This window comes from Manacus vitellinus, unplaced genomic scaffold (genome assembly GCF_001715985.3).
Source record: "Manacus vitellinus isolate BGI_N305 unplaced genomic scaffold, ASM171598v3 scaffold_63_pilon, whole genome shotgun sequence".
In the NCBI taxonomy this organism is placed as follows: domain Eukaryota; kingdom Metazoa; phylum Chordata; class Aves; order Passeriformes; family Pipridae; genus Manacus; species Manacus vitellinus.
This window is the reverse complement of record NW_021940711.1, coordinates 2,705,996-2,716,812: the sequence shown is the minus strand read 5'-3', so window position 1 is coordinate 2,716,812 and position 10,817 is coordinate 2,705,996. Positions and strand designations below refer to the sequence as shown.

At 47.9% G+C, this 10,817-nt stretch overlaps 1 protein-coding gene across 1 annotated transcript; it reads right to left on the bottom strand.

The window, feature by feature from the left end:
* Positions 1-3,071: 3,071 nt before the first annotated feature.
* Positions 3,072-6,582, bottom strand: DBX1 (developing brain homeobox 1). Its single transcript, XM_008931745.1, has 4 exons — positions 6,231-6,582; positions 5,669-5,770; positions 3,782-3,984; positions 3,072-3,443 (listed from the first exon to the last, which is right to left on the bottom strand). Exons 1-4 carry the CDS (start codon positions 6,580-6,582, stop codon positions 3,072-3,074), a joined length of 1,029 nt encoding a protein of 342 aa, XP_008929993.1.
* Between the last annotated feature and the right edge of the window lie 4,235 nt (positions 6,583-10,817).

The window sequence follows — 10,817 nt, the reverse complement described above, 5'->3', positions numbered from 1 at the left end:
TGTTTTAGTATGTGTGATGGTATCTATGGTCTCTGGAGTAGCCACTGGATTACAAAACAAAATATGTTTTGAATTAGATCTGCCTTTACAAGTTACTTAACTATAGTCTTATGCTAGCTGGATGTGCAGGGTTTGGCTGGGGTAGAGTTAATTTTCTTCACAGTGACTGGTGTGGGGCTGTGTTTTGCATTTGTGCTGAACACAGAGTTGATCATGTAGAGATGGGTTTTTTTCACTGCTGAACAGGGCTTGCACAGAGCCAAGGCCTTTGCTTTTTATACTGCCTTGGTGGGCAGAGGGTGCATGGGAGGTCAGGAGGAGACACAGCCAGCACAGGTTACCCCAGCCGACCAAAGGGATATTTCAGACCATGGGACATCATGCTCAGTATATAAAGTTTGGAGAAGAAGGACGAAGTGATGGTGCTTGTCTTCCCAAGGAACTGTTGCTGTGATGGGTCCCTGCTCTTCTGGAGATGGCTGAACACCTGCCTGCCCATGGGAAGCATGAGTTAATTCCTTGTTTTGCTTTGCTTGTGTGCATGGCTTTTGCTTTCCCTGTTACACTCTTAATCTCAATCCAAGAGTTTTCCAGCTTTTACCTTTCTGATTCTCTCCCTGATCCCACTGGTGGGGGAGTGAGCAAGTGGCTGCTGGCTGGGGTTAATCCATGACACTAGACTAGTTAATTGGAAGTCATAAATTATTGCCATTGAGTGTTTTATCACTTAAAGAGCCAATGGACAGATAACAACATATCTTCCAGTTTATACACCATAGTAATGCATGTAACAGCTCTTTAATTTGACTATGGTTGGGATTGCACCAGTTTAACGCACATTTGTGTAAAGTTTCAGGTATGCTTAGGAAAATATTTTTTTTCCATAACAACAACACAACAAAACCAAACCCAACAAACCCTTTTGCTGTTTCACTGTGTTATGTGGGATAAATACTGTCTGTGCCTTTTCCATTTCTTTTCCCATTCCACTTGCCCTATCTCAGGTGTATGTTAGCAATTGCTAATGGCTTTAAGGTGTCAGAGAGGTAAAAAATTATGAATGTCACAATGTGTCCCAGCTTAGGTGTGTCCAATTACCTAATTGGAAAGTAGCTAAAGACCTGGAACAGTCCTTCTAGCAGGGGTAGGTTGTACCTTGTGCCTGGCAGTGTTTAGGAGGGTTTTGGACAATGCCCTTCAATAACATACTTTAATTCTTGGCCAGCCCTGAAGTGATCAGACAATTGGACTAGATGATTTTTGTAGGTCCCTTCCAACTGGAATTATTCTCTTCTTCTTTTCACAGCTTCCCTTGACAGTGAAGTGGAGCATACAGGAATAGTTGTGTCCTAGGTGACAATCTGCTGCATTTGTTTCCTTTGTTTTGGTGTGTGTGAATAGTGGGCATTAGAGACTATGGAGCAGAAAATATACTAGTTTTGTAATGAAATCTGTTTCAGAAGAACTCTGCTATCTGTATGCAAGGCAGAAAACTCTGTAGTGTGCATCAGTATCTAACAGAAATAAGCAGGTAGGTAGTTATGGATTTGCCTTGTGTTGTAGTAGTGATCCTTGACTGGTCTTAAGGCTAGAGTTGTCCTTAGTGAACCTCTTTCACTGTGTCTACCCTCTAGGAATAGTCTAATTACATGCTCCCAGTCTACAAACTGTAGTATCTTAGTCAGTGATGTGTCAGTAAGTGTCCACACCCTGACCCACCAGGGCTCAGATGGAGAAGAGTCAGAAGACATTTAGAGGAGAGCACAAATTAAGTTGCTTTTAAATGCAACTGCATTTTAACTGCAGAAAATCTTCAATCCTCTGGTTGAGTTGCTCCCTAGTTAAAAGGCAGGTAGATATTCTTGTAAAGTTACTTAATTTGAAACTGATAAATTCTTATTGAATCACCATATGTTGATAAAAAGTAGTTTTCTTTCTCAGACAGAAGCTACAACAACTTGTTAACCAGAACCAAGTATTACTGAATAATCAGATTTGGAAATCTACATTTCTTTTATTTGACAATCATCCACTTTAATATATATATACATATTTAAAGTCTGTACATGGTAAAATACAAAATAAAAGTGTTTCTTTATAAGTTACACAGTTAAACAGCTACATTCATCTGTAGTTTAGCTGTCATTTAATTAAAAAAAAAAGGGAGAGAAGCGTTGCTGAGCCATTGTTATATTCATTCACAATAACCTTGGTATAAAACATCCATACAGAGTAAGTGTACAAAATAGTGTACAGTTCATATAAGCTGTGCAAAGACAGCAAAGTTCAGTCAAAAATCAAAGAGGTGTATCCACTTTCCTCTGTCCACACCATGAATAGAAGAAGCAAAGTAGAAAATGATCACAAGCCTGTGGGCAAAATGTGGGTTACACAGTGCCTTGAATGCAATATTGAGGCATAAATTAAAATGAAAAACATAAATATATAAGATCTCTGTTACACAAGGCACATTTATGTTATACCTTAGAAGTCATTCCAGGGATTTCAATGGATCTGATGCACAAAAATGGTGCTATTTGGTATGAGGAGGGAGGCAGCATTTGGTCTGTGTCCCTCAATGTTATTTACTTTTGGAGGAAAGGGTTGCTAGATCAGACCAGTCTTAAGGGTTTTGATATCTTAATAGTAGCTGGAAATGCACTTGAAAAGTAGCAAAAATGACCACAGCATCTATATTGTATTTTTTTATATTCCTTATCAGAGGGAAAAAAGTTTTCCTTCCAACAGGCTATCCTTTCTTCCCTGCTGTAAGGCCAGGAGCTGCCTGTTGCCTGTGTTTTGGGAGAAGGTAAGCTAATTGAGCAAATATTGATTGTTAAGCCGAGAGAGTTGTGAAAAGGTTGGCAGATACTATGACTATGAAAACCTCCACATGGGGCAACGAATAAGGAATACCAGTGAGTAGGAAGGCTTGCAACTATGTGACAAAGAACCTGCACTGAAGAAACATGTGGACATTGGGGTGGGACATCACCTCTTCAATTTATAGCACTCTGTTTTATTTACATCTTTGCAGTGTCCCCATGTGATGGTAGGGGCAGGCAAGTGATCTAAGAGACAGTTATCTCCTCCTCTTCCCCTTCATCATCCTCTTCCTCTGAGTCTGAGAAGTCTGAAGGTTTGCTGGGGCTGCTAGAATGGGATGGTGAAGGAGACATCTGGGAGTCCAGTCTGTCCCTCAGGTGTAGATGTTCTGGGGACTGGTGGTAGGTTAAGGGATGCCGGGGGCTGGGTGGGCACACGGGGGGAACTTCTTCCTCCTCCTCCTCCTCTCCTGAACATTTCTTGCCTACGTCACTGAGGTCTGGGTGAGGGTTGAACTTGGTAGGTAGGGTCTGTTCTCTGCAGCCACCTGAAGAGAGGAGCTCTCTCTCTTTGGAGTTCCTCCATTTCATCCTCCTGTTCTGGAACCAGATCTTCACCTAGGGATCAAAGCAACAAAGAATTTAAGTGGTTCAGTAAAACAGGGACCAGAAAAGCGTTTGGCTTGCACTCTTGAAATCCTGCACATGCCCATGCCAAAGTTAACAGGAACCACAGAATCTGATCTTTGGGAGACCTAAGAGAGGGTAAGAAGGCTGTGGTTCTACTCACCCAGCTGGGAATTGTGCCATTTTTGCCTCTGTGGATGCTCAAACTTGCTTTGAGTGTTCTCCCTGCTCCCATCCCCTTCTCTTCCCTTTCCCTCCAGCTGCCCCCAGGAGCGGAGGTCCTTGCTCCCCACACACCCTCTGCCCTCCCCACCCGATGCCCCTCTAACCTGTGAGTCCTTGAGGCCCAGCTTGGCTGCCAGCTTCTTCCTGTCAGGTTTGCTGATGTATTTCTGCTTCTGGAACATCTTCTCCAGCGCTTTGCGCTGCACATCGGAGAAGACAGCGCGGCGCAGCATCCCGCGGCGGGGCTTCCCGCGGGCAGCCAGCGGCCAGGAGAAGGTGCCAGGGATGGGGACCACGGCAGAGGCAGCTGTGGGGGGACACACAGTACTGAGCAGAGCGGGACTGGCCCCACCACCCCTTCCTGCCCTTCGGGTGGGCACTCATCAACCTGGGACATGAAAAGAAGCTTTAGGCTTAACTAAGCGTCTGCCTTTCAGGCAGCAATCGCCGGATTAGATCTATCAACTCAAATGTGTAAAATGGATCAATAGTGGCCGTTTTTGTTGGGAGATTCAAAGGTCTCCGGCCTGAAAAGGCAAAGCAAGGCGTACCAGCTAAGATAGAGGTATAATAAAAAAGCTTTCCCTCCCGCTCAGAAGCATTTGATTTTTTTCAGATGCTTTTATCATTTCAGATGCTTTATTATGCTCGAAATGAAAATGAGGACTTTTCTGATTCCAAACAAAACCGCTCCTCTTCAGATGCAGTTTTGATCAATCAGTATTCATCTTTTTAAAATAATCTCTTCTCTCCCCCCCCTCCAAAGTTGGAGAATTCAATTCGAAGACATGAAAAGTAACAGCTAATTAGCACACTGCCTGGTTCCCAATGGCATTAGTATGATAAAAAAGGGCAGAGTTTCGCCTTAAAAAAAAAAAAGGGGGGGGAACCTCCCCAAGAGAGACAGAGATGCTAATGAAGCGTGAATGGTAATTGTGTAGTAATGAACTAACAGAAAAAGACTGAGGACAAGCAGCTAACGCCATATATTATTGGAACAAAAGAGATTTACACTTTCAAACTAAACACAACGGCATGCCAGGCTCCTCGGGAGAATACTGATGGCACAATCGTCTCTTTCCCCAAATCATTTTCATTAAATGGACATGAAAAGCTATTTATAAAGCTCAAGTTGTTTTTGTTAGGCTATTCACATGCTGGAGAAAGGAAGCAAATTCCATTATCCGGAGGATGAATGGAAGAGCTTGGGTTAGTTTTTTTTCCTCTCTCCCTTTCCCTGTTTTCTTTTTAAATTAATAGCTTGTTTGTGTAATTAGATTTCGGGGTGTCTTTTTTAATTGTTCTCCCAGTATCATAATACTTCAGTGCTGTAAGAATCATACCCCCGTAGCCTGCTTTGTCGCCTGCACCATGTTGTTTGATGGTCTGACCGGGAAGGCGAAGGAGGGAAGCGTTAGTACGAGGTGGAGGTGATGGAGGGGAGGGTGAGCGCGCGGTGGAGGTGGAGGAGGGTGAGAGCAGTCACGCTGTTCTCGCAGTGCGACGGATCCTCCTGCAACTCGGCGGGGGAGGAAAGTTTGGGGGACACACAGGGCGGCGGGGACCGGGCCGCCTCCCTCCCTCCCTCTTCCCTTCCTCCCTCTTTCCCTCCCTCCCTGCGCGGAGCGCGGAGCGCGGGCGGCGGGCGCTGACCGCTCCTCGTGGTGCTGAAATCCGCGGAGCGGGCCCGCGGCTCAGCGCCGGGAGGGAGGGAGGGAGGAGGGAGGGAAGGAGGGAGGGAGAGAAGGGACCCGCCTCGCCTCAGGACCGTGACAATCCCGGCTAATTTGCGGATCGGGGGGGAGCGGGCAGGGAATGTCAGGCAGGCACTGCCTGTGCTAAATCGGGCAGCAAATTGGCGCGACTGATGCTTGAATGTTGTACTCCCTCCAACCTCTGAACTGGAGCATAACCCCGACGGGGCGAGCGGGGGGGACGGAGAAATATCACCGGGCTGCGCCTGGAGAGAGGGAGACTTTTAAAACACCTACCTGGGAAATAGGAAGATCTGATAAAGGGCTGGAAGGATCCTTCAAAGTACGGAAAAGAGAAAGTCTTTGGCGGGACGCTCTGAAGCAACGCAGGGGAGGTTTCTAGTAAATAAATAAAATTAAATTAAGCGTGGGGTTACCACCGTGAGGGTTACTCGACCGACGGCCCGGCTGGGTCTGCCCCTTGGTCTCGGAACCAACGCGGTGATACTTTTCAAAAACAAAAAAGAGCCAGCCTGATCTCGGAACAGCCGAGGAAAAACGGCACTTTTGCTGGCTTTGCCAGCAACGTGGCACCCATGAGGGCAGGGCCAGCCAGGAGACACGGCTGTGGGACCTCTCGTCTCTGGGATACCCCCCTCCCCCTGCGGAGAGGGACCAGCTGCCCGCCAGCGCTGCCCCTCGGCCGTGCAACACGGAGGGCTCTGCACTTCGGGACTAGGTCCTCCTTCCCTTTCCTCAAGCTCCCTCTTCTGCCCCCATCCCCGTCAACACCTCCTGGAGGCAGTGCGGCCCCGGAGCCGCCGACCTGCGACTGGGATCGGGGTGTCCCCCCGCTTACCGGCTCGGGGGGCGGAGGAGAGAATGGCGTTGACTCCAAACTTCAGGAAAGTGGAGTCGCTGCTGGAAGTCTGCGGCGAACAGATCCTCCTTGAGCCGGCGGTGGTGGAGCTGGGGAGCTCCGGCGTCCCCGAGTCCGTCCTGGCCGCCGAGGTCGGGGGGGACATGCTGGACGGGGGGGCAGTCCTCGGCAGGTAACTGGTGGGCCTGCTGATCCGGATCAAATCTTCCACCAGGAAGCTGGAATGGCTGGAAAAAGCTGACTGCAGAGACTGAGGCAAGGTGAGGGTGGGGGTCGGCCGGAGGAGGCTGGGGTAGACGGCTGGAGGAGCGATGAGGCTGGGGAACATCATCGCAGGGGCCGTCCGCGGAGCCGGGCTGGGGCCGCTCGCCTGTTTGTTTGTTTGTTTGCTTTTGTTTTCTGCTTTGCAAACCTGGGTTGGTAAAGATCCAGCCAGCGAGTCTGGCGGGGTTCTCTCTGCCCCTTCCTCCTGGACCATGGGTTTTATAGTGGTCAGCCCCGCTGAGGCTCTTTCAAAAGTGACAGCCCCAACAATGGGGTTCAACAAAGTTCTCCACTTGAGCTTCATTCAGGGCGAGCTCCCGGCTTCTCCATTGGTCCGGGGCCGCAATTTATGATTGGATTAGACTTCATAAGCAACCGGGGCACAATGGCCCCGCCACAAAGAAAGTGTAGTCATCAATTTTGCATATTGACCGCCTCTTTGGAATACAGCGCTCCAAAGGCTCCCAGCAGGGTTTTGTTCAGAGGCAACACACACAGGCTAATTAAATGCCTATTTAAAAGTTTCGAATGACATCTTGCCTCGTAGAAAGGGAATTATTTAAAGAAAGCACTAAATTTATTTGCCGCTCCCCTGCTGAGTTTAGGAAATAAATCAATAAATATTCATATAAACTTATCTTTGGGCTCTTAGAAAAGCACGGGTTTTGTGAATTTGAAAATACAAATTAGAAAAAGTGGAACTAAGCTCTGTTGAAGGGGAAAAATACTGGGAGAGCGGATCCCACTACAGTTTGAGCATATTCTGCCCCTGCTATTAGTATGCGCCAAAATCTGTGTATGTAGTTGGGGTTATTTATCTATCCGCGCGTCAAAGGCCCGGAATAAAGTATATTTGAGGTGTCAGCCTCTCCTTGCAAGATCTGAGCTTCGTAAAAGTCTTGCGTGCGTGTGCTCAGGCGAGGGGCTTGCCCAGACTGGCTCGAAATGTGAGCCTTGATGTGGCCGAGAAGAACTCTGCTCCCACAAAATCTGAGTACTGCACACAGGAGAGACGTGAACAGCTTTGTGGGACCAGAGCAACCCCCTCGGGTTCTCAGTTTGTTGCTTATCTACATTAAAAATAGACATTGTAGCATTTGGATCCTTTTGGCTGAAGTTGCCTGAGCTGCTCTCTGTTTTGTCGGTGTCGATGTCTCGGAAGCAGCCAAATTCACCTGATCTCGGTTTTTATCTGCGGGTGTGTGCAGGGTTTCGGAAGGTGTGTTAGGTCAGTGCAGCAGAGCCCGGAGTACCCCAACTTTGGTGCGAGGGACAAATGACATAAGGGAAAAGTAGCAAATCTTGGTTTTTCTGGCAGAGAGGTTTTGTTTGTGGTGGCAAATACGGATATAGGCGCAAGTAAGGTTAGTTTCCTTTGGAGGTGGATGATGAAAGCAACTTTTGAGAACGGTTTTACCTGATTTCTCTGTTAAAGATTATAACAGATGTGTTAAATGTCCTATGTTTTAAAAACATCCTATTCAGTCCTTTGGTGTGTCTGAACCTTTGCAAGTAGAAGTGTGCAGCTCAACCATGCAGCCTTTATCCTATTAACCATGAACTAACTGTCACCTTCAGCTGTTTTCCCTTTTTACTTTTTAACACAAAGCTTTCTCAAAAATCTTATTAACCAGCTTTATTTCTCTCGATGGTTTTTGTCCGGACGTTTTGTGTTGATTATCTCCATGTCGATGCTTTAACCATTCAATAAAAGTGCATCTGCGATTTATATCACATTAGGGAAGAAAGAAAGTCTGTTAAACCTCTCCCTTGATTCAAATAAAAAAGTTATTTATTAGAGAGGACGGAATCAGCCCTCGAAATTGTATGATCCTGACAAGCTTTCCCGGTGCTGTACGCCGGCCCCCAGCAGACGAGCACCTGCAGAAGGCTGACTTGGAAGGTCCGCCGTCTGAAAGCATCACTTTGAAATAAAACCTCGCCGGAGTTTCCCCCCTCCTCCCCAGTTTTGTTAATCTTGATGCTTAGCAGGTAAAGAAAAAAGGGAAGGAAGGCGTGGGCAGACTCAGAGGGCTCAGGGGTACGGACGGGCCCCCGCCACCTGCCCCCCGCCCCGTCCAGGCCCCGCGGTGCCGGGGGTGGGGGGGAAGCGGGGGCTGCCCCGCCCTGCTGTGGGCTCAGCGCTCCTCTCGCCCCCACCCACAGCGCTCCGGCCTCATCCCAAACCCGGTCATTCCCAGCGCTGCTCTCGAGGTGTTATTTAGCGAGCCAGCGGGACTGTAGCCAAAGGAAAAAGCAAACGAGGCTTTCCCAATAAAATAATTACCTGGGTCCCCGCTAGCCCCCGGTCCCATCTCCATCCCCTGCTCCCTGTCCCTCTCGCAGCCGCCCCGCGATCCCGGCGTTTCCCAAGTGAGCTCCGCCCGGGCTGTTCCGAGAACACTTAGTTTTTTACAGTCATTATACGTTTCCTTTGAGATGATTTACTCCTTTCTTTACTTATACATCGGGGGCATTTTGCCTCACTATAGACCAACTGCTGCTAATTTCTCTGGTTTTAAAAAAGAGGGGCTGACATTTTCTGGAAGGTTGGGTCAAGCGCATGCTGGGGCACGCGTGGACCCGGTTCCTTGTGATGCGTCTGAGCACACTCATAAAGAATTCCTTAAGCACCACGGCAAAAGGGACTAGACATCTATTGAAAGGGAAGATAGACCATAAGAAACCAAGAAATCAGACGAAAGGATCTTATTTTAAGTGATCTCCTTTGGAAGTTTCTTTTCAAAGGCAGTGATCATTTAAGAGAAAGGGAATTCTAATGTCTCAGGATAAAACCTGTGACTAATGCCGTTTGACCTATGCTCAGGCAGTTTTGTGCTTCCTGCCATTCATTTTAATGTCGTTATCTTCAAATTTATTTCTTAAAAGTCACTCACTTTCTTTGTCACGTGAAAAAAAAAAAAAAAAAAAGGAAAAAGAGCCCAAACCCGAAATCGCCGGCGGGTGGGGGGTAGGGAGGGGGAGCTGAGGGTTGAAGCTGCGTGTGTCCCGATCCGAGGCTGGTAATCCGCATGAAATTGGGAGAGCCAGCACTTCAAATCCGGAGACCAAAGGGCTGGGCTTGGCAGGGCCGGCGCCCCCCCGGCGGCGCGGAGCCGCGCACGGGAGCCCCGTCCCTCTCCCGCATCCCCGGCCCTGGGAGACGGACGTCTCAATCACCGCCACGGCGCTGCTCCCGGCTCCACGCGGGACATCGCTCTGCGGGACAACCCCCTGCCCCCGCCGGGCCCTTCCCGCAGCCAGGTGGAAGCCAAACTTCTCTTCCCTTCCTCCCCGAGGCGGGAGCCGCTCCACAAGGGACCAGCCGACCCCCGCTCCGCGCCCCGCACCGCCTGCCCGGTCTCGCAAGTCCCGCTGCTTCTCCTTCGCCTAAGCTGCGGGGTGTGTGCGAGCGTTTTGGGCTGTTTTCTTTCTTTTTTTTCTTTTTCTTTCTTTCTTTCTTTCTTTCATTTTCTTTCTTTCTTTCTTTCTTTCTTTCTTTCTTTCTTTCTTTCTTTCTTTCTTTCTTTCTTTCTTTCTTTCTTTCTTTCTTTTTCTTCTTTCTTTCTTTCTTTCTTTCTTTCGTTTTTTTTAACACCTTCATTTTTTTTCTGCCGGTGAGGGGGCGGCCGGAGGAGGGAAGGATGCTCCGTCCCTAGTGTGTCCCAGGTCCCTAAAGATGCTCAAGGGCCACGCCGGCAGCTTGAATGGAGGCTGTGGGGGCGAGGCTGTATTAAGACACCTAAGTCTTCACCTTTAGAATTCAAGCACAAGGAACAGTAACTGTTGGTTCGTTCAAAGCTCTTCTAGATCCCCCCCTTTCTTGAAAATCCTTCTATTGTGCCAATCAAGCAGATGGTTTGCAGGAAATATAGCTTGGCCCCAGTGACCGAAACTAATTTTAACTAGCTTTCCAAGCCTGGCACGTTTGTTTTGCTCTTACAAAATAGCTAAAAAAACAGCTGGCAAGGGTGAATTAAACCCATTAAAGACACATTTATAAGAAATTATATTCACATAGGTTGCTTGAAACCCCCCTAAGAGGGGAGAGATGAGCGTATTGAAATGAAAATGTCCCCGAGCACACTACCCTCCTTAACATCGCCTGAGAGTCTCAAAACATTTTACTAAATAGATTAACTTGACTATTGTTTCGCATCACATTTATCAGCTTCATTAAGTGAATAGCTGAACAAATATATTACGCATGCATGAAAAGCTCTTTTGGGGGCTGCCTTATTGTGTCCTCAGCCCTGACAGGTGGTTAACTGTGTTTCTCTCTCCTCTCCTCCTCTCTCTCTC

Coding starts and splice junctions, on each gene's coding strand:
- DBX1 (XM_008931745.1), bottom strand. CDS start 6,582: ATGATGTTCCCCAGCCTCATCGCTCCTCCAGCCGTCTACCCCAGCCTC. Junction 5,771..6,230: donor CTCCTCCGCCCCCCGAGCCG/GTAAGCGGGGGG, acceptor TTTATTTACTAG/AAACCTCCCCTGCGTTGCTT. Junction 3,444..3,781: donor TGGGCCTCAAGGACTCACAG/GTTAGAGGGGCA, acceptor TTTGATCCCTAG/GTGAAGATCTGGTTCCAGAA.